The 22,657-nt window shown below is 52.6% G+C and overlaps 1 protein-coding gene across 5 annotated transcripts; it reads right to left on the reverse strand.

The window, feature by feature from the left end:
* Nucleotides 1-471: 471 nt before the first annotated feature.
* Nucleotides 472-17,787, reverse strand: Slc38a3 (solute carrier family 38 member 3). Of its 5 annotated transcripts, XM_090323579.1 has the most exons (17): nt 17,729-17,787; nt 7,553-7,709; nt 7,370-7,451; nt 6,799-6,914; nt 5,795-5,868; nt 5,619-5,711; nt 5,253-5,334; nt 4,567-4,649; nt 4,407-4,465; nt 3,630-3,791; nt 3,465-3,544; nt 3,152-3,252; nt 2,783-2,907; nt 2,541-2,685; nt 2,055-2,158; nt 1,855-1,961; nt 472-1,002 (listed from the first exon to the last, which is right to left on the reverse strand). In XM_090323579.1, exons 2-16 carry the CDS (start codon nt 7,651-7,653, stop codon nt 1,857-1,859), a joined length of 1,512 nt encoding a protein of 503 aa, XP_090179705.1. In that variant the 5' UTR covers nt 7,654-7,709; nt 17,729-17,787; the 3' UTR covers nt 472-1,002; nt 1,855-1,856. The 5 variants fall into 5 exon arrangements, with proteins under 5 accessions (XP_090179705.1, XP_090179701.1, XP_090179702.1 ...); XM_090323575.1 differs by lacking the exon at nt 472-1,002 and having other exon boundaries at nt 1,046-1,961; XM_090323576.1 differs by lacking the exon at nt 472-1,002 and having other exon boundaries at nt 1,046-1,961; nt 7,553-7,743.
* Nucleotides 17,788-22,657: the final 4,870 nt, after the last annotated feature.

The raw sequence follows: 22,657 nt of genomic DNA on the forward strand, positions 1-22,657 counted from the left end.
GCCCCAATCTATGGGGGAGAGGTCAGAAACTCGCAGAGGGCAACCTTGGGTTGCATCTACCTCTAGGCCAGTGTCCAGCTTTTTCCTGGGGTCATTAGACTCCTAGGTGAGTCCCCAGGCTGGAGTCAGGAGCCTGGAGATGATGGGAACAGGGCGCAGGAAGCCTCCCTTTGCCCAGCTGGCATTGCCCTGAGCCAAACAGCCACCAGCTTGAGGAAGTTCTTTCTTCAGGGGTTTCCAGATCTGGCAGCTGCCTTGTGAGTTCAAACTGGATTTTTCCTGCTGTCCTTACCCTGGTGGCCTAGCCTGGTGCAGGGTCTCTCCTAATGAGAGTTTGGTGCCAAGGCCTGAGCAGGTCCATCCTGCTGTGTTCCAGCTGGTTTAAGTCTGCCCGAAGCAGTGGGCAGTTTTCCAGTCTCATCTTCCCCCCTCAGGCCAGGACACCTGGTATCGCCCAGACTCTCTATAGCCCCCCCCCACGCCCGCCCCGCCTTGCCTTTGACTTTTCCTTTTCTTAGCCCCTCCATCCAAGGACTCACTAATTCATCTTTATTCATAGCAGGTTTTACTATCAATACAAATTTTAGCTCCCTGGATTTTTTTTTTCTCCCCTGGCTCAAGGCATTGGGTAGAAGGTGGACACAGCCACTGGGGAGCCAAGGGAAGGCAGGAGGCCCTCTTGGGGCTTCTGGATGGCTCAGCTGCCCCCCAACTCAGACCCTCTCTGGAACTGCTGGGGATGCACCTCACGTTGCCTCCTTCCGGAAGCCTCTCTCTGTCCCACTTCCTGGGGCCTCATTAATTCCTCCCCACCTCACCCCGTGAGAAAGCAGGTCTGTGCTGAGCTTGGCTCAGCTCCAGAGCCGGGTCTGAGCATTCCACTGGTTGGTCTGGAAGGCAGGAGGTTGAGGGAGTGGGGCTCTTACCCTCATTCAGGCAAGAAGATGGGGTGCGGATAGGGGAGGGGTGCTTCTATTACCATCCATATCCTGACTCCTTATCCTGCTTTCCATGGATCACGGAGACCAAGAATGTAAAAACACAATTAGTCTTCTGTATAATATTTATAAAAGAGGGCTGTCAGCCCTACATCAGTCTTGGGGGGCAAGGAGGGGGGGTGTCTTTGGTTCCCAGGGGCAGGATATCCTCTGGGCCCAGCCTCTCTTCTCCTAATAATGGAATGTGAGATATGGACCCAGGCATTGCATTCGGGAGTCCCAGCCTCCCTGGGACTGGTGAATGGGACAGGGGTAGAGACCCCCCCTTTGGACCCTAGCTATGGGGGTGTAGGTAAAGTCCCCTCTTGTGAAGGAGCTAGAAGAGGACAAGAGTATCCACTTGGTCCAAGTAGTCTAAAATGAGCCAAAAGGATTGAAAAGAAGGAAATGGGCTGGCGGAGGAGAGTCTTCTGGGTGCACAACTCTGGCGTGAGGCAGAGTGGAAGATGGACTGTTGGTAAGGGTTCCAGCTCTAAGTGTCCCAGAAGGCTGCTGGACCTCCGAAGTGGCCAGCTGTTGTACTTCAGTGTATGCAGCTATGGGAGCCGGTGGGGGAGATGAAGGGTTTGGGTGGGATCTGAGACTACAACCCCACCCTGTTCCCTGCTCGGGAAGCACCCCTGCAGCTCAGGAGCTCAGCAGGTGGTAACCTAAGGTCTTGGCTCCTGGCTCTTTAACAAAAACCTTCCGCAGAAGAGGATGTGGGCAGGGCCGAGTGCCCTAGTGTTTATAAGTCTGTCTCCCCTGTCTTTCCCCCACCCTTACCCCCCACAACCTGGCCACAGGACTGGAGCTGGGGCTGGAGATTCTGGAGCAGGGGCGCTAGAATGTGTAGACAGAAGGAGATGGAAGTCACCCTTAGTGGTTCCCTCCCTGTCGGCTGGTTCCGGAGACCCAATCGATGATAATGAAGCTCAAACTCATGGTCATTAGCAAGAAGCCAACCATGGCGAAACAAAGGGCCTGTGGGATCCAAAAACGGGAGTCAGGTCAGAGGTCTAGATAGTTCCCCACGCCTGCCACACCAGTCTCCCAGTTTTCAAGACCCCCTCGGACCAGGATTTTGGGTGTGGATCTAGCCGGCTCCTTCTCAGTGGGTATGATTCGGAAGTAGAAGATGGCAGGGAAGATAAAGATGAGGCATGGAGCAGATGTGGCACCTAGAAAGACCATGGATTAAAGTTTGTGGGTGGGTACTTCAGTAAGTTCAAACATTCTTCTACTTGAAAGCCTTGTCTGATTCTGGGGAAACCAAGAAAAATCATCCACTCTTTTTTTTTTGGGGGGGGGGAGGTCAGTCATAGGATTTGAACTCTGGGCCTGGGTGCTGTCCCTAAGCTCTTCAGCTCAAAGCTACCACCCTACCCCTTGAGCCATAACATCACTTCCGGTTTTCTAGTAATGAATTGGAGTCTCACAGACTTTAGTGCCAGGGTTGGCTTTGAACCGCGATCCTCTGATCTCTGCCTCCTGAGTAGCTAGGATTGACAGGATTGTGCCACACACATCTGGCTAACTTCTATAACAAGGCCAGGTGCTTACCAATAATTCCAAAGATGCCTAAGATGTTGGGGGCAAAGATAACCAACAAGTTAATACAAGTGAGCAGAGTGGTGGCAATGAGCACGTGTCTCAGCCAGCTGAACTCCTGGTTCTGAAACAGCATCTGCTGGATGGCTCGGCGGACCTACAGCAGGTGGAAAGAACCACACAGACACATTGGCCTCCATCAGTGGCCTCTCTCCCCATCCATGGGTCTAACCACCCCTGCCATCTGGGCTCACCGGGAACAAAACGATTGGCACTGTGAGTGTCACTGCTGTCAACACGGCCACACGCACACACAAGATGAGCACGTCAAACACGTCCACTCTGTTGTAGGTGTGCAACAGTTCTGACTCGACTTTGTCTGTGGTGGGCATGGAGTGTATTTGGAGGGGTCAGCAGGCAAGGAGGGGGTTGTTGGAGCTCTGAGCTGCCCAGTTGGTGTCTGTCACTATGAGGGGGTGATGTTTACCTTTACAGCTTTAAGGCACAGTAGTCAGGCATTGCACATTTAATGAATGACTATAGCATGCAGAGTGTGTGTGTGGAGGGGTCCCCCTGCCTCCCAGCATAGTCTCCGCCCTTGTCCCCATTTTGTCCAGCCATACCATAGAAGGTGAGGTAGCCGAAGAGGGCAGCCAGAAAGTACATAATGTACATAACGGCGATGGAGAGGTTAGAGATGTGTTGCATCTTCTTCTTAGAAGGGCTGTGGAGGGAGAGAGGGCCTGCTGAGAAGATGGGCCACACTGAGAGGGTATCTCTCCCTGTGGCAGCCAGAGAGGTCGTAGATCAGGTGATGGATTCTTGTCACAATCCCTCAATCCAGCACACACATAAGACCACATGCATTTTTCCCAAGTCAGCCCGGGGCATGCTCCCCCCGCCCCGCCCCTCCCCCCAGCAGCCATAGACACCCACTTCTTGAGCTCCGTGTAAATGGGCAGGACTTCAGGGTGGCAGACAAAGGCGAAGGCCATGATGGGGATGGTGTATGCTGTCTGGGGGACACATGAGATGGGGTCAAGGCAGTCCTCCTCCCCTCAAGCTCCTCCCGCCTCCATCCCTGGCCCGGCCTCTCAGAACCTGAGAGTTGAGTGTGAAGTAGTTTGGGGTACAGAAGGCAGCAGCCTCAAGGTCTTCCTGCAGCTGGGGCTTCTCCTCTATCATTTCCACGTGGCTGAAGTTGCTTGTGCCATTCAAGCTGAGTGGCAGAGGACAGGGAACTTGGAACTTTTTGTAGATGACCTGAGGTAAGGAGGGAGGAGGGTGTCAGAATTGGGCTAGGCTTCCTATAAATCACCACAAAGCCACGTCTAAATCTGGATTGGAGGAGGAGCTGCCTTCTGAACCAGGCTTCCCAAAGACATTTGCCCTGTCTCATGGACTGAGGACTCCCCTAGGCAACTATACCCCTTTGTCAGTCCTGGGTCTTGAACTCAGGGCCTGGGCACTGCCCTTGGTCTTTCTCAAGGCTAGCACTCTACCACTTGAGTCACAGCACCACTTGTGGCTTTTTCTGTGCATGTGAAACCCAGGGTTTCATGCATGCCAGGCGAGCACTTCTGGCCCTCTCCCCTTTCTTTTTGCGTGTCAGCACTGGGGCTTGAACTGAAGACCTGGGTGCTGTCCCTGTTTTTTTTTTTTTCCCCCTCAAGGACAGTGTTCTTCCATTTTAAGTCACAGCTCCTCTTCTAGTTTTGTGGTGCTTAACTGGAGATAAGAGTCTCACGGACTTTCCTGCCTGAGCTGGCTTTGAACTGTGATCCTCAGATCTCAGCCTCCTGAGTAGCTAGGATGACCGGCGTGAGCCATGGGGGCCCTGCCCCTTCCTTGACAGCCACAGACATGAGGTTGACTCACTGCAATGAGGAAGAACACCATGCAGCTGAGAGAGAAGCCACTGGAGTAGCCGAGGTAGCCTGGAAAGTAGGGAAGGGGGGAAACTTTGAGACTGGGGTGGGGGGAGGCTTCCCCTTTGCCCCCCCCACATCCCTCCAAGGCTGCGCCCTGCCACACATACCCAGCTGCCGCATCAGTGCCAGGGGCAGAATGACAGTGGAGGACACGAGGATCACTAGGTAGTTTCCATTCATGTACCAGACCCTGAAGGGGTTAGAGTACAGAACAGGTAACCTTACAAGCATAGCTGTTGCTGTGATTTTCCTCAATCCACAGAGAGACAGAAGCTACTCTCAGTCTCAAGGCTCCTTTTGCTTACCTGGGCTGGGCTAGCAAGAATAGAGCCTAATCATTTATTCTAGGCCCCTAGCCACAAAACAAGATGGATTCTCAGCCAGGGCTGGCTAAAGGGATGGGCAATAACTCCCCCCCCCACCCCCGCATCAGCTTAATCTCTTGGTAGTGTGTGTGGGGGGGTCCAGTGGTCAGGAATAGAAAGTGCTTAGAGTTAAGCCAAAGGCTCTCAGCTCATAGGCGGGGCTCAAGGCCGGGGAGGGGGGGTCCCAGTTTCTTCAACCTTTGCTTGTTTCAGCCCCATGGATCCCGTCCTGGGGGGGTGCTAGGTACCCCGTGAACAAATTGGGGGCCTCGTCTGGTCTGGCAGCTCTCTCTCTTTTCCTAGTCTCGAGTCTTTCTTCACTTCCTCCAACTTAGGCTGGGTCCCTTCTCCCTCCCACATCCAGAGCCAGTGTTGGGTCTCAGGGGGGAAACTAAGGCCTCCCCGCCTCACACCCCCTTCAGGCTCACGAAGTCTTTTCTTCCAGGTTCAAGAAGGTCTGTATGACAAGAGGCAGTTCAGACTTGATGATGTACAGATAGCTGGACATGGCTGGGGGCGGGGGGGGGGTTAGAAAGAGAGAGGCGGGTAAGTAGGTAAGTGTAGGTGAGCTGCATTCAGACTCTCCCCCTCCCCCAGTCCTGAGGCTTGAACTAAGGCCTGGGCACTATTCCTAAGCTTAAGACTAGTGCTCTACCACTTGAGCCCCAGTGCCACTTCCGGCTTTTTCTGTGTACAGGGTACTGAGGAATCGAATCTAGGGCTTCCTGCATGCTAGGCAAGCACTCTCCCGCTAAGCCAAACTTCAGACTTCCTCATCTGCCCACCAGTCTCACCTCCAATGTTCTGGAGAGTGATGGCCAGACCTGCTGCCAGCTTTCCCGGGGTCCCGAAGGCACGGTAACCCAGCTGCTCATAAGCACGAATGCCTGTGGAAAGGAAGTCAGGCCAGTCAAGGGAGTTCATCCATTCTATCCCAGGCACCCTCTCTGCAGGCTGGTGAGAGACTCACCCACAATCCCTGAGGACTTGAGGAGCAGATGGATGGAGTAGCTAGAAAGCAGGGCCACGGCTGTGAGCAGGAACCTCGGGGGAGATGGAAGAAAAGAGGTTGGTGAACGCTCCCTCGGCTGGCAGGGGCTGAGGAAGTGTGGGAGATCCTGGGGGAGTGTTTGTGATGGCGATATTTGGAGCCATCGTAAAAGCTGTAATTCTAGCTACTCAAGTGACTGAGATCTGAGGATTGCGGTTCAAAGTTAGCCCAAACAGGGACGTCTATAGGACTCTTTTGACTCTTTTTTTTTTTTTTGTCAGTCTTGGGGCTTGAACTCAGGGCCTGGGCGCCTTCCCTGAACTTCTTTTGCTCAGTGCTAGTGGTCTACCACTTGAGCCACAGCACCACTTCTGGCTTTTTCTGTTTATATGGTAGGGCTTCATGTATGTTAGGTGAGCACTCTACTACTAAGCCACACTCCCAGCCCCTGTCCCTGAGCTTTTTTGCTCAAGACTAGCACTCTGTCACTTGAGCCACAGCTTCATTTCTGGCTTTTTGTTCATTAATTGGGAGATAAGAGTCTCATGAACTTTCCTACTTGGGCTGGCTTCGAACTGTGATCCTCAGATCTCAGCCTCCAGAGTAGCTAGGAATATAGGCGTGAGCCACTGGTGCCTGACCTTGTGAATATTCTCTGAGCATTCTTCTCTTGAGTCTGTGGCACAAATCTATTTTCCATTCAGTCTGTGGGATAGAGGTGCCACGTCAAGGACACGTGTGCCCACACAAGAGCTGGCCACAGGGGCTGGCCCATCCTTTATAAATGTGGTAGAACAGACTCAGGTCTGTTAAGGCTGGCCCTGTGGGTGTGCTGAGCAGTGAGCTCTATTTGTCTGCCTGAGACTGTTTTTGCAGCCGTGGTTTGGGTGTAGTGAGGTGCGTTTGGACAGTGAATGGGAGGGTCCTGGGAGGTCATGGTCGGTGGCTTGTTTGGGACTCAGAAAGTTTGCTGAGGTACTCACAGGAAAAGAATGATGCCTGTGTTGGCCATGGCGTAGGCCAGGCCCAGGATACCGCTGCCCATGATGGCATTGCTGAGGTTGAAAACTGACATCCCAAAGGATGTCTTGCCCTCGAACTGTAGGAGACCGGAGTTGGGTGGAGAGGGGTAGAGAGTCAGCAGAACATGGGACTAGCTGGGCCCCAGTGGCTCACGCCTGTCATCCTAGCTCTTCAGGAGGCTGAGATCTGAAGATCATGGTTCAAAGCCAACCTGGGCAGGAAAGTCTTTGAGATTCTTATCTCCAATAAACCAGTTTAAAAAATAAAAAATAAAAAAAAGCCAGAAGTGGAGCTGTGGTTCAAATGATAGAGTACTAGCCTTGAACAGGAAAACCACTCAGGACCAGCTTCCAGGCCTGAGCTCAAGCACAAGGACTGGCAAAACCACACCAAACTGGAACACAAACCCAAAGACAACCGTGGGAATTGTGGTACTGTCCCTCAGCCTCCTATCATCAACCCCAGGACACCCCATTACTGTGTCTAACCTCCCCACAGTCCCCCAAAACCCTCTGGGTTGGTCCAGCTCACGTCAGTAAAGTGTGGCTCCTTGTAGGGGCTTTTCTGTAAAAAGCTCTTGCCTTCCACACAGCTCCTTCTGGAATCCTCCATCCTGCAGACCGGAAGCAGGGTAGGTGAACGGGGTTCAGTCCTGTACTGTGGAACCCTGCCCAGTCTGTCCAGAGCCTCCACTGGGATACTGGTCATACTCACCTCTCATTGCCCGTGGAGGGCAGGCCTACAGGAAGTAGCCCCTCCAAGTGTTTGCCATTGGGCACCAGTTCCACCATCTCTGTCTGCGAAGGCGCTTCCATGCTGTGGAGGCCACAATCTGGAGTCCTTGCTCTCACACCAACAGTCGGGCAGGCGTCTGTGGAGCAGCCAGGCCTTCTGTTACCTTTGGGCTAACAGTTAAACCTTCCACATGAGGTCGGTAGCAGAGGGTCACTCAGGACACGTGCTCACATGAGCTTCTGCTTACTACCTCTCACTGGGGTTCCCCAAAGCACACGCGCGGGTGTGTGTGTGTGTGTGTGTGTGTGTGTGTGTGTGTGTGTGTGTGTACTGATCCTGGGACTTGAACTCAAGACCTAGACTTCATCCCTGAGCTTTTTCACTCAAGGCTGGCACTTAACTCCACTTCTGGCTTTTTGGTGGTTCATTGGAGAGAGAAGCGTCTCACAGACATGGCTTTGAATGGCGATTCTTAAGATTTCAGCTTCCTGAGTAGCTAGGATTACAGGTGAGAGCCACCAGCTCCTGGCTTCCCCCAGGACATCTTGATTCCACCCCTCAGCTTATATCTATCATCCGCACACCCCAGTCCACACAAGTCTTCGCAACCTCAGTTTTCCTCTCTGTAAAGTAAGGGCCATTCGTACTTGACCTAAGCTGACCCGGTGGCGGGAAGATGCTGAGTCCCAGGTCCTCACCCTTCGTCAGGGGGTGCATTCAGGAATGATGCTCCCACTTCACGCTGGTTCTGGGACACAGTTTCCTGCATTGATCCTGGGTGCCAGGAGCCTCCTGGCCAAGTGAGAATGGCATTGCCTGATGGCTGGAGGCCTCGGGAGAGGGTGAAGGCTGTGGGCCCTGTTCCCAGCCGCCCGGCGGGCACTGCTGGCAGCCAGAACAAAGGGCTCTCTGTGGGCTGAGAGCTGGCAGTAGGAACAGCAGGCGCAGAAGCTGTACCCCCACCCTCGAGCCAGGAGGCCTGAGGCTGTGCTGGGGCCTGGACACCTGGGCTTTTACTTGCCTGAAGGCAGTCAAAGGTTCCCAAGGGTCCTTCCAGGAAATGGGTGTTTCAGGGCCTACGTTCTCTGGGCCACCCAATCCTAACCTTCCACAGTCTTGGTCATGTTTTCCTTTAAGCCGCTCCTCTCCTCTCCTGCCAGGGTCAGAGCCCCAACTTTCAGTTGCCCATCATCTAGATCATCCTCTAAATAAAGCCCTTGCTTTTTCTGAGTTCCTACAGCCAGGAGTCCAGGGCTTGGCTAGCTAACAAGAAGCCTGGATCACTGGTCAGGGCTCTTTTCTTGCTCTCTGGAGTTGGTTCTGCCTGGGGCTCAAAAGATTCAGCTTCCCCTTTGCATTGCCTGGACAACTCATTGTCCCCTTTCACATCACTGAGACCAGGAGCTGTCTATCTATGCCCAGAAGGTGTCTGGGCATAGTAAACCAGGATCGGTTAGGATATCCTGAAAGCCAGACAAGCCAGAGGGAGGGCTGAGGAAGAATGGAGACCAGAAGAGGGTGTGATTTTGCTGGAAGAGGCAGCCCACCACAGCTTGGTCCTGAGGCCTTGACGCTCCTTTTCCCAAAGGATGCTCTGAATTCCCATTTCTCTCATTTTAGATCCTGATATTTACATTTAACAATTAAGAAATGAGGTGAATAAGGAAGTTGTGTGCGTGTGTGTGTGTGTGTGTGTGTGTGTGTGTGTGTGTGCACATGCGCATGTGCACGCATGCACCAGTCCTAGAGCCTGAGCTCAGGGCTTGGGCATTGTCTCTGAGCTTCTTTTTGCTCAAGCCAAACTACAGTGCCACTTTCAGCTTTTTCTATGTATGTGGTACTGAGGAATCGAACCCAGGGGTTCTACATGCTAAGCAAGCACTCTACCACTAAGCCACATTCCCAGACTCCTTGAGCTTTATTGCTCAAGACTACTCTACCACGTGAACCACAGCTCCACTTCTAGCTTTTTGAGTGCTTAACTGGAAATAAGAGTCTTACCCAGACGTTGCTGCCCAAGCTAGTTTTGAACTGTGATTCTCAGATCTCAGCCTCTTGAGTAGCTAGGATTATAGTCATGGGCTTAGGCATTACATCCTGGTATCCTTAAGCCTTATTCAGCTTCTGGAGACCCCATATCTGGCACTATATCTGCCTCTACTTCCTTAGCTGCCTGCTCTGAGTCCTTTTTACCTCCTAGCCCGTCCACTCAGGACCATAACAATATAGGCTTCTCCTCTTTTTTTTTTTTTTTTTTTTTTTTTTTTTTTTTTTTTGCCAGTCCTGGGCTTGAGCTCAGGGCCTGAGCACTGTCCTTGGACTTTCTCAAGGCTAGAGCTCTACCACTTGAGCCTCAGCACCACTTCCGGCTTTTTTCTATGTATGTGGTACCGAGGAATCGAACCCGGGTCTTCATGCATGCTAGGCAAGCACTTTAACCACTAGGCCAAACTCCCGGCCCAGGCTTCTCCTCTTGAATCCTCGCAGAGACCAGAATTCCCTAGGCTAGCCTGTTCTCTAAGCTTCAAGAACTCCACCTGCTTACTTATATGTCCGGGCCAGGTTTCCAGGGTCCTTTCACAGAGCCCCCTGGCACTCAGCAGGCTACCCACCCCCCCAACCTGGGCAAGCTAGGACAGGCCCTCAGAGCACTAAGTCTGAGCCCGCAGCCTGGACAAAGCATCCTCCTCTTCCATTTAATAAGTGAAGCCCCGAGGGCTTGCCTGGGCTGGTGTGTGCAAAGGGTGCATTCTGTTCTGGCTGAGGTGTCCCCGCAGGACGTCCAGCAGCCAGGCACTGCCTCCAGGGAGACCACTGTTCCTAGGCTGTAGGAGGTGTCTAAGGTTCTGGCTCCATAATCTCTATCCTTCTGTAGGATGTGAGCCTAGACCTGTGAGCCTGGTTTATAATCAGTCATTGCTGAGTCTCAGGCTGCTCCAAAATCCTGGGACAGATATAAAGTAATCAGTGATTTCTGCTCCCAAAACGCTAAGTCCCTTAAATTCCATCTTCATGGCTCCTGTTAGACGTGAACCAAAGTGGGAGAAGGTTGTAGATAAGAGGTAGAGGGCTAGTGCTCATGCTCACACTTGAAATCCTAGCTCCTCAGGAGGCTGAGAGCTGAGCATTGAGGAAAGTCTATATAAGGCCGTTTTTTTTTGGGGGGGGGGCCTTAAACTCAGGGCTGGGGCACTGTCCCTGGGCTTCTTTTTGCTCAAGGCTAGCACTCTACCACTAAGCCACATCCCAGCCCTAGAAGAGACTCTTATCTTCAAAAAGTCAGAAGTAGAGCTATATTTCAATAGTATGGTGCTAGCCTTGATCACAAAAGCTCAGGGACAGTATCCAGGCCCTGGGATAGACACACAGGCACACACAGGCACATACAGGCATGTGCACACGCACACACACACACACACACACACACACACACACACACACACACACACAGAGAAATAGAGCACTTTCCATTCAGTCAGCATGCACAAGTTCCATCTAACAACTCAATACCAAAAAAAAAAAAAAAAAAAAGAAAGAAAGAAAAAGGAAAAGGAAAAAGGTGATATAACCAGTGCTAAAATCCCACGGAAGTTCTAAAGTGTGGAACAGGACACAGAGCCTCAGGCAGAAGGTACAGCATGGGCAAAGGTCCTGAGGTGTGGTATAGAGCAGGTGGTGTGGGTGGAATGAAGGTTCTCTGGCTTCAGACAAGTCTGGCAGAACATTAAAGGCTGGGTCAAGGTCTATACTTCAGTCAAAGGTAGGGCAGAGGGTGGGGTCCCAGAATGGGGCCCAGGGTAAGATTAGCCTGGCTTTTCACCAGGGGACCCTAGCCATTTCCTGTGACTGGAAGCCTATTTTTAACAGCTCCTGTCCCTCAGGCCTCCTTTGCATTGAGGAGTTAGGGCAATGTCAGGAAAGAAGCATTGCTTAAGAAAAGCTTCTAGCCCAGTACCATTAGTGGCTCACCCACATAAATCCTAGCTATTCAGAAGAATGAGATCAAAGATTGTGGTTCAAAGCCAGCCCCGGGCAGGAAAATTAGTGAGACTCTTATTGCCAATTAACTCCCAAAAGCCAGACTGGAGCTATGGCTTAAGTGGTAGAGTGCCAGCTTTCAGGGAAAAAGTTAAGGGACCAGAGCCCAGGTCCTAAATTCAAGCCCCAGTACTGGCGCATAAAAAAGAAAAACGTTTTCAGGAGATCCGAGTCCACTGTGGTAAAAGGCCAGATTAGGCCATGAGCTAAGGCCGTGGTTTGCTGGGACCTCACTCTGTGGCCCTCAGTAGACCACTTGCCAGTGGGCCCCTGGAGGCCTCCCAGTGTCTAGGTATCCCACAAGACTTGAGAGGATTCTCCTGGAGGTCTTCGCTTCCAGAGCAGGCCACAGTACCAGAGAAGGGTCAAGCCTTGGGATATGGAGGTTATCAGAATGGCATCTGTCCTGGATGCAGTGTGGATCTGAACAGTAAATCCATGTCTCAGATCACTCTCCTGGGATCTGTGTGTTTTGCTGGAGCCAGGAGCTGCAAGATGGCACAGAAGGTAACGCCTGCTCACGCGGTTATCACAAGAGTGAGAATTTGTCAGGCACACCTTGGGCGGGTGTTGAGTTTGGCTAATTAAAGACTTCTAGCCTCAGGAATCCAGGCCACCAGCCGGCTGCCTGCTTGTGGCAGTGGGCTATGGAAAGCCAGTTTTTCTACTCAAGGCTAGCACTCTACCACTTGAACCACACCTCTACTTCCAACTTCCTGGTGGTTTTTTGGAGAGGATGGGGACTCTCAGATCTCAACCTCCCGCCATGAGCTATGAGCACCTGGCCACACTTTCCTTCTTGACTAAGACAGGGTACTTCTCCCAGCCTGGCACCTATCTACAGCTACCTCTCTGCCCTCCTATTCCTCCGGGCTTTCAAGGAAACATACCTCTCCCTTAGAACAGGGAAATAGGATGTATTGACAGGTTTGAGTTGTATGTTCTCCACACAGTCAGGGGCTAAGGAGAGCTGATGTTGAGATCAGAGATCTAGGCCAGGGCAAGCTATTAGAACAGAGGAGAGCATTCAAAGATATCCTTGCGGCTTGGTGCCAGTGGCTCCCACCTATAATCATAGCTACTCAAGACTGAGATCTGAGGCTCAATCAAAATTCAAAGCTATGGGCTGGGAAGGTGGCTTAGTGGTAGAGTACTTACCTAGCATGCATGAAGCCCTGGGTTTGATTTCTCAGTATCACATAAACAGAAAAATCCGGAAGTGGAGCTGGGTGTGGTAGCTCACACCTGTCACCCTAGCTACACAAGAGGCTGAGATCTGAGGATCTCCGTTCAAAGCCAGCCTGGGCACTAAAATCCAAAGTCCATGAGACTCTTATCTCCAATTAACCACCAGAAAAACCAAAGCGGCACTGGGGCACCAGGGGTATACGGTACCCTTGAGCTGAAGAGCTCAGGGACAACTCCCAGGCCCAGAGTTCAAGTCCCACCACTGACCAAAAAAAAAAAAAAATCTGGAAGTAGTTCTGTGGCTCAAGTGGTAGAGCTCTAGCCTTGAGCACATAGAGGCTCAGGGACAGAGCACAGACCCTGAGTTCAAGCCCCAGGACTGGTTAAATTTAAAAAAAAAAAAAAAAAAAAAGATTCAAGGCTAGCCTAAGCAGACTTTTATCTCCAATTAAAAAGCTGGGAAGTGGAGCTGTAGCTCAAGTGGTAGAGCACCCACCTTGTGCAAAAAAGCTAAGGGATAGCACCTAGGCTGTGAATTCAAGCCCCAGTGAACACACACACACACACACACACACACACACACACACACACACCACACGCGCGTGCGTGCGTGCACACACACACAATTCCAACACCCTTAGCAGGTGCCAGTGGCTTACAGCAGGAATCATAGCTACTCAGGATGCTGAGATCTGAGGATGGCAGTTTGAAGCCAGCCCTGGCAGTAAAGTTTGTGAGACTTTTTTTTTCTGCCAGTACTTGGGCTTGAACTCAGGGCCTGGGCACTGTCCTGTGTTTTCTTTCTTCCTTTCTTTCTTTTTTGTGGGTTGTGGGGCTTCAACTCTGGGCCTGGGCATTGCCTGTGAGCTTTTCAGCTCAAGGCTATCGCCCCACTTCTCAATTTCTAGTGATTAATTGGAGATAAGGGTCTCAGGCTCTTTAGTGCCTGGGCTAGCTTTGAACTACAATCCTAAAATCTCAGCCTCTTGAGAAGCTAGGATTACAGGCATGAGCTACTGCCTTCAGCTCTGTGAGACTCTTATCTTCACTAAACTACCAAAAAAGATGAAAGCTGAGCTATGGCTCAAGTGGCAGAGTGTTAATCTTGAGCAAAAGAAGTTCAAGGACAATGCCTAGGCCTTGAGTTCAAGTCCCAGGATCACTTTAAAAAAAAAAAAAAAAGACACCCTTTGTCCCTCTCAGGCCATGATTCCAGATTCTGATCATCATAGATCTCAGTTCCCTACCTGCTACTTCCACAGCAGTGCCACAAGTGGCCAGTGTGTGGCCAACACTGGGTTAAGAAGTGGATATATGCAAGGGGGCATGATCAGGTCAAGGCTGATGCCCCAGAACATTGATGTATTATTGGTCATACCAATCTCTCATCCCCCAGCCCCCTGGCCCTGGAATCTAAATTCTGTGCCTCTGTATTCCGGGTATCCGGAATTGTCTAGAAGGATCTAAGAGGCCCAGCTGGGGCCGGAAGATAGACTTTCCTGTGATAAGGTGAATTTCCTAGACACCAACGACAACGATGGATACTTACAAGCCACCTTGGCCTCACCTCCCATGTAGCCTTGGCTGCCTTACTCTGGCAGCTTTTAGTGAAGATTAAGCCCAAATTGTCCAGAGCCACCAGCAGCCCCTCCCCCACTCCACTGCCAGCCTGCTGAGAGGGACGTGCAGCCAGAGGCCCAGCTGAGGCAAAGGACAGGACATCACGTGACTGAGGCCCCCCCCAGTGGCAGGGGAGACCCTACGCCAGCCAGTCCATCTTTCTCCCTGCTGACCCGGAATCCCCTGGAGGCAGCCAAATATTTGGACAGCCGGACTTCGGGCCCCAAAGAAAAGCTGGAACGCAGGCTTCAGGCAATTTAGGATTCATTGTAGACCCCTGATAGGGGGCTAAAGGCAAGGTCAGCCTGGAGGAGGGGCACCATCCGAGGTCAGAAAGAAGCAGAGAGAGGCCCAGGGAGGGAACAGAGAAAGGAGGGAAAAATACACACACACACACACACACGCGCGCGCGCGCGCGCGCACACACACGCACACACTTGGTACATGCACCCATGCTTACTGATCTAAGCAGACCTCAGGCACAGGAACAAGGGAACTGTGGATGGATATAGAGGGACATAAATACAGGAAAACAGAGACACAAAACACTTGTTGATAGAGGGATAGACATTCCAACAGGGAGACAGAGACAAAGACAACCAGAGAGGTGAGAAAAAAAGACATGACCAACCAATCAGAAACAGCCAGATGGAGAGACAGAGCAAGACATGGCAAAGGGACATCTAATGAAAGATACAGAGAGCAACCAATATGCCCCCTTTTTTTTGGGGGGGGGAGGGTGTTAGTGACAGCTGGCCCAGTGGGCTCTGGAAGGATGGTCAGATAGAACCCCAGAGGCCATTTGAAGGCCATACCTCATCTCTAAGTTCACCATATGGTTGGGTTGTGTGCCTACTGGGTACCTTGCCATTTAGTGGCCAAACCTGCTGGTGCCATAAGAGCAAGCTCAGCTAGCAACCTAAGGCTTGTCTACCTGAACAGTTAAAAAGACATGACAGGCAGCCAGACTGCCATTGTGAGTGGTCACACACATGTGCAGACGTGCTGGCTGAGAGGCTGTGTACAGGACGTGGCCCGCAGAGCGGAAATTCAAAAGCAAGCAACTTTAGGCCCCTGGCAGGAAAGCCCCTCCTGCCCCAGCAGCTGGGCCTTCCCTTTGGTCCCCCCAGAAGCCTTGCCTAGTCTTCTGGAGCCCCACCCTGCCCCCCTGTGTCTCCTACCAGGCAGAATGAAAGGGCCTACCTCTTCAGTATTCTTCCATTCACCCAAAGGTTCAATAAATGGAAAATGAGTGGAGCGAGCCCTCAGCTCATCTTAAGTGTTCTAATTGGGCCTGGTCTCTAGCTGGTGCCTGGTGTCTATAGTAGAATAGTGTCTCATGGGGTCCCCCATACTTACTAGGCTGCACCTCCCATTTCAGCTTTCTGCCCCCAAATTGGCTTTCTTCAGAAGGCCGCCATCTCCTCCCTTATAATGCCTGATAATACATGTTTCTGACCTGGGTTCATATCTGTAACACCTAGCTATTCAAGAGCCCTGAGGTTCAAAGCCAGCCCAGGAAGTTAAGTTGACCAGTTTCTTTTCTTCAATTAACCACCACCAAAAAGCCAGAAGTGCAAGTGTCCCGCAAGTAGTAAGTAGAATGCCAATTGTGAGCAAAAAAGCTCAGGGACAGCATCCAGGCCCTGAGTTCAAGTCCCAGTACTAGTATACATGCTAGTACCCATACATACACGTGTCCATATCCAGACTTCTAGACATATGTTTCACTTGGCATAAAATCCTTCCTTGGTCCAGATCATGAACCACCTTCCTCTCTCATCATGCCTCAGTTTCTCCATTTAAGGCTATTAGCTAGGGCGCTGGCACAAACACAAGTGCAATCGGCCATTATGATATGGCTCCCCGGGACCCTGGACTGGGGGAATGAGGTGGGAGAAACAACATTTAGTAGATGAGTTTGCGAGGCCCGTGAAGAACATTTGCTCCATAGCATCCAGGCAGAATGAAGTTCTGAGACCCACACCCTTCCCAGACGTCAGAGATTGCCACTTCTGTCCTCCATGGGCTTCTCAGTGATGTGCCAGGCCTGGCTGCATACAACCCTAGTCCATCCTACCGCGGGGGGGCAATCGGAGGCAGAAACTCCCCCTTCCACATGAGAGCTGTGCTCCGATCTCTCTAGTGTTCCACTTTGCAGACTGAGTGCTTCAAAGGACTGGCCTCGCTGCCAGAGGGAACTGAGCCCCCACCCTAGACTGGCCCCTATAGGGTTTCTTCCAGGGGTGATGCAGTTGGCTAGCGTGGAAGGAGCAGGTCTGATAGGGGGAAGGAAAGACTGGAGAGAGTATTTGGTGGTTCTGGGAGCATGACCCTTTTCAAGAGCCCTCTCAGTCCTGTTCTGGAGCCCATACCTGGGCACAGGGCTCAGGTCAGTGTGGGGGAAAGGGCAGAATCTCCACAGGCCCCACCCCTGGTCTCCTTCCCCCAGTGTAAACACACGCACGCACCAGCCACGGCCAATGAAAGGGGGGGGAGGCGGGCCCATGCAAACTGAATCTGGGTCCTTCTCTCCTCTTGGGACCTGGGTTGCTTCTTAATTACCCCCCCCTCCCAGCCGGGATGGCAGGTGGGGAGCGGATGTCCATGACACCCCCACCCCCCATTCCCGCCAGAGAGCCACAAAAACCCTTCTCTCTGCTTGCCCGCCCGCCCGTGCCCGCTGGGCCCTGCAGCAAATGGCACGACTTCGGGGCCAGCACGTACCCCATGGCCCCCCTCAGGCAGCTCGGCCCTGATCTGCCCTCAAACCTCGCCCAAGGAGACTGGGATAAATATACCCAGATTCCCCGCCTGCCAGCCGGTCGGCTGCTCCTGCCTGAAAGGCGTCCCGTCCAGCCCGGTGACGCTCCAGGGACTGCCGCCCCTCCGTGGCCTTCTCTAGTCCAGGCCGGGGGCGGGGGGAGCATCGGGGGACCCCCCACCCCCAGCTCCCGAACTAGGCAGCCCGTGATCCCAGCCCCGGGGTGGGGGGACAGCTGTCCAGCTTGGCTCTGCCAAGAAGTTTGGAGTCAACGTGGGGCCCCTCGGGGACCGCGGCTGGAGCGCAGCAGAGCGGGGGATCCGCCGGGGCCGGTTCGCAAACCGGTGCCCCGGGGACGCGCCGGGAGCCTGGGTGGGCGCCCGCTTCTGGGTGGGTGAGTGGGGAGCGACATCGGAGAAGGGGTGCAAGCGGCCCGGAGCCCAGCTGTGGACTTGGAGAAGTGCTCAGCCCTCCCTGCGGCCCTGGCCTGGGAGGAGGAAGGGGGTCGACGCGCCCCCACCCTCCCACACACTTCCCCGGGGTACCTGGCCTCGTGGGTGGGCAGGCGCGGCGCTCCGCTCGGGCTGGTGCGGTCCGCCGTGTTCCTGGCAAAGCACAAGGCTGAGAACAGCGACAGCAGCGGCCGGGGATGAAGGGCTCCGGGCCCCGCCCCGGGCCCGCCCCCCGGGCCCCAGTCCATCCCCCGGGCCGTCCGCGGGAGGGCGCGGGGCGGGAGGGCGGGGACTCGAGGACCCCTGGGTGGAGAAGAGACGCGGACTGGTGGGGGATGCCCCGGGCCAAAACAGATCGTCTCCGAGAACTCTGGCTGCTCCTCACCCCGGAGACACTTTGCCCTCAAGTCCCTGAAGCCAAATGGAGAGCTTTTTCTTTTTCTTTTTGCCAAGTGGAGTGGGAACGAGGCAAAAACTTCGCTTCCGCGACCGACGGGGACTCTGGATGAAGGATGGCCAGGTGACGAGGCCACTACAACCAAATGTCATCTTCAGCGGCTGTGCCCGTGGCCCACACCTGCAATCCCGCCCCACTCGGGAGGCTGAGGTCTGAGGGTCGAGGCTGGAAGCCAGACAGGCAGGAAATGTCCAGGAGATTATCTCCAATTAACCAGCAGAAAGCTGGGAGTGGAGCGGTGGCTCAGGTAATAGAGCCTCCCCTGGAGTGAAAAAAGCAGAGACATTGCCCAAGGCGCTTAATTCAAGCCTTAGGACCCACACCCACACCCACACCCACCCACACCCACCCACACACTCACACACACACCCACACACTCACACACACACCTTTTCTGCCTGACTCACCAGAGCTGGAATCCAAATGGAGTGGAAAGGGGTCCCTGCATCAATTCTGTCTTTACCCCAGTAATCATAAGAGTATGATGGCAGCTAGAGAGAGGGAAAAAGAAGGGGAGAGGTAAGCTGGTTCTGGGTCTTGCACCATAGCCTTCATTCTTTCTTCTTTTGCATGTGCCGGCACTGAGACTTGAACTCAGGGCCTGGATGCTATTCCTTAGCATTTTGTCAGTCGTGGGCACAAACTCAGAGCCTGGGCACTGTTCCTGAGGGTTTTCTTGTCGTTGTTGTTTTTCCCCTCAAAGCTGGCACTCTACCACTCCAGCCTCAGCTCCACTTCCAGCTTTTTGGTGATTAATTAGGGATAAGACTCTCAGGGACTTAACTTCTTGGGGGTGATTTTGAACCATGCTCCTCAGATCTCAACCTCCAGAGTAAGTAGGATTAAGGGTGTTAGGCATTGGCACCTGGTTTATATCCTTCATTGTTTATTTCTGTGGGATAGGAAATTGCTCATGGATGTAGAACTGGGCTTTGGTGCCTAGAAGGGGCTTTTGGGGGAGGGAGTCCATGTTCTTGATAAAGGCTCCAATCTCGTCCCATCCTGCTTCCTAACCAGGAGCTTGGTTCTCAGAAGTGGGTAGCAGGCATAAGGCTCAGATCCAGCCTAGAAGAGGAAGGGGAGGCACTGAACTTTTAGGGTAAATGGGAGATTGTCAAAGCAGCTGTGCCACTTCTCAGTCACTGGCTCTGATCCGATTAATTCCATGGTTTCTGCTGTTCCTATCCAAGCTAGACTTTTCTGTACCATGTCTGCCCCCCCCTTTTCCTGGCACTGGGGGTAATACTCTTAAAGGATAGGCCTTACCCCTCCCCTGCCTTGGGCTGGGAGTCAGGACTCTCAGAATCCAGGACTCCCAGATTCTTTTCCTGTTGACTCATAGTACCACTACAGCCAAGCCCTAACATGCCTCAGTTTCCCTCTGTTGTCACAAGGTAATAGCTCTGTTTCCCCTGGCCTGAGGGGAAAAGGAAAATGATAGGTTAAGCTGTGGCAGCTGAAAAGGCCAGGGGACCTGGAGGGGTTCGGAGAAAAAGGCATTTGGATGATGACAACTTTCAAAAGGCATCAAGTCCTACCTTACTGCTAGGAAGGGACTGGCCTGGCCTCCTGATCTGGGGCCACTAGAACAGAGCTCATTGTGATCATAAAGACTCATTAGACTACTGTTCTCCAAAATATTATGAGAAGCATGGTATAGAGATGCACACATGTAATTCCCGTGCTCTAAGGTAAGGGAATCAAGAATTTGTGGTCAGATTAGGCTACATCATGAGACCCTATCTCAAAAAAAAAAATTCTTTTTTTTTTTTTGAAAGCCAGTCACCAGTGGCTCACTTCTGCAATCCTAGCTACCGAAGAGACTGAGCCCAGAGGATTACAATTTGAAGCCAGCCAGGACAGGAAAGCCCTTGAGATTCTTATCTCCAGTTAGCTACTAAAAAGCTGGAAGTGGAGGTGTGGCTCAAGTGGTAAAACACCAGCTTTGAATAAAAAAGATAAGGGAGAGGGACCTGGTTTTGAGTCCAAGCCATAGAACCAACCAACACTAACAATAATAATAATATGATGATGATGATGATAATGATAGTAAAGTGGTATGAAACAAGCCCCTTGAATGTTCACAGGGGTCATTTGCAAAGGGCTGGTTCAAGGTTACTGAGTATGTAAATATTGGAGTCTTCAATCCAGACTGGAAGAAGAAGAAGCTGGCTGGGTTGGGCTGGTGTGGGAGGCCCCAAAGCTGGTGTAAATGTGGGGTCCCTGGGTCAGGCCAGTTGTGACTGGAGGAGAGGCTGAACTGTTTGTTGTTGCTAAGCCTGGGCCCCCCGCCAGGGCAAACACAGCACTGTGGCCTTTCCCACCACCTGCCGAATCTCCCAGCCCTGGGCTACAGTGACTGGACAGCTGTGTAGCCAAGATGGGGTACTGGGAGGCGCTGGGCACCCTCTCCCAGAAGCTGGAGGGAATACCCATGCATGCATCTGCTTCATGTGTTGGGGGCAGCTGTCTAGGGAAAGGGGGAAACTTGTAATCTCTGATATAAGCCCAGCTCCTGCCTTCTGGATGCCAGCTCCCCCCCCCCCCCCGCCCCGCCAACCTTAGCCAGGGCCCAGCTGAACCCAGAACCACACCACCTTCATGCTTCCATGCACCCCACAAGTCCTAGAGCTTGGGGTCCACCCCTCGTCCCACCTTCTTGGCAAACTCCTGCTTGTCCTTTAGCACCTCTGAAAAACCTGCCTGAGCCACTGGAAAACCCAGCAATTCCAGATCTCACTATTCAGGGCTAGACTTCCATTGCACCCAAGGTTCCAGCCTGTGTGCTATCTGGGGGTGGGAAGTGGGGAGTGGAGGGGTTCTCGATAGAAAAGGACCTGAGAGGGAAGCAGCCTGTGGGCCTGGCTCTGCCAAGTAGAAAGAGAGCACATAGTCAGAGTAGGGAAGAGAGGAAGATATGCACAGAATCAGCATGGGTAGGCACGGGGCTGGGTGTAAGGGCAGAGCACTGGCTTGGGAGTCGTGCTGGGGAGTAGAGTATTTCGCAGGAGAGAATGGTTCCTGTTCAACACCCTAGGGAAGAAGACCTAAGCCCATGCCCCTTGCAGTACTCTGCTCAGTTTGGAGCTCTGGAGGTATATACAGGGGTTTAGGGTCACTCTATAGGCAGTAGAAGTACAAATGAGATCCAGAGGCAGTCCTTTCCAGCCTTCCCCAGCCTGCGGCCTCCAGAGCTGGTGGCCTCTGTGCCAGGTCCTGCTCCTGCAGCCCTGGCATGCCTACCCTGTCCCTTGAGAATTGGCCCCCAGCTCGTCTGGCCACTGAAGCAGCTTAATGAGTCCAGGTCACATGCGTTGTACTACTGCCCACAGGGAAAGGCCCCCAACCCCCTCAGTGGTCATCCAGCCAGGCGCTGACGTCAGTGGCATTAACCATCCACCAGGCTTGTCTAATCTCTGGTCAGTGGCTGGACCAGGTTAGTCTTTTCAGAGCCAGGGCTGAAGACCACAGGGTCCCTGAGGGACCAGGGATGGTGGAGGCTAGAGGTACACATAGTAAATGCCCTGTACGTGATAGGTGTGGTACTGTGCTGACTCAGGGTCAACTTTCTCTGATCCTCTGCCCTGGACTATGAATCTGCACCAGGCACTCATTGATCCTGTAATAACCCTGGTGTGGTGAGTATAAGAATAGGAGGCTTCTGGGCCGGGAGTTTGGCCTAGTGGTTAAAGTGCTTGCCTAGCATGCATGAAGACCCGGGTTCGATTCCTCGTGTACCACATACATAGAAAAAAGCCGGAAGTGGTGCTGAGGCTCAAGTGGTAGAGCTCTATCCTTGAGAAAATCCAAGGACATTGCTCAGGCCCTGAGCTCAAGCCCAGGACTGGCAAAAAAAAAAAAGAATAGGAGGCTTCTGACCCAAGAAGGCTGGAAGCACACTAGCTGTCATTCAAGATAAGGCCGTTATGAGAAAAAGCCCATTAGCCAGTATTTTGACTTCTTCCTTCTTGGGATTTGAACTCAGGACCTGAGCGCTGTCCTTGAGCTCTGCAGCTCAAGGCTAGTACTCTACCACTTTGAGTCACAGCGCTACTTCCGGTTTGCTGATGGTTAATTGGAGATAAGAGTCTCATGGATTTTCATGTCCAGGCTGGATTGGAACCAAGATCCTCAGATCTCAGCCTCTTGAGTAACCAGGATTCTAGACGTGAGCCACAGGTACCCAGCTCCCAAGCTTTTGTGCTCAAAGCTAGCACTCCTCCACTTGAGCCACAGTTCCATTGCTAGCTTTTTAATGATTAATTGGAGATAGAGTCTCTTGGACTTTTCTATCTGGGCTGGCTTTGAACCACGATCCTCAGATGTCAGCTTCCTGAGTTGCTTGGATTCCAGGCATTAGTATTACCTCGGGTCCTGGTGCTAAGTCCTTTTGACGCTAACCCTTCTAGCTGTTCCAGCATCTTCTTCCTTTTTCTTTCTGCTGGTTCTGGACCTTGAACCAAGGGCCTGGGTTCTGTCTTTGAGTCTCTTATGCTCAAAGCTGGAACTCCACCATCAATGGAGAACAGACCCAGCTCAGTCATATCCAGACCATCCAGCTTAGA

Source organism: Megascapheus bottae, chromosome 32, assembly GCF_031878675.1.
Source record: "Megascapheus bottae isolate mThoBot1 chromosome 32, mThoBot2.hap1, whole genome shotgun sequence".
Lineage (NCBI taxonomy): Eukaryota > Metazoa > Chordata > Mammalia > Rodentia > Geomyidae > Megascapheus > Megascapheus bottae.

What these genes read in the sequence shown, in the direction of transcription:
- Slc38a3 (XM_090323579.1), bottom strand. Translation starts at nt 7,653, where the DNA reads ATGGAAGCGCCTTCGCAGACAGAGATGGTGGAACTGGTGCCCAATGGC. An exon ending in CGGCTACCTCACCTTCTATG is followed by an intron (nt 2,908 to 3,151) that starts GTATGGCTGGAC and finishes TGCCCACCACAG; the next exon opens with ACAAAGTCGAGTCAGAACTG. An exon ending in AGGCATCTTTGGAATTATTG is followed by an intron (nt 2,159 to 2,540) that starts GTAAGCACCTGG and finishes TGGTCTTTCTAG; the next exon opens with GTGCCACATCTGCTCCATGC.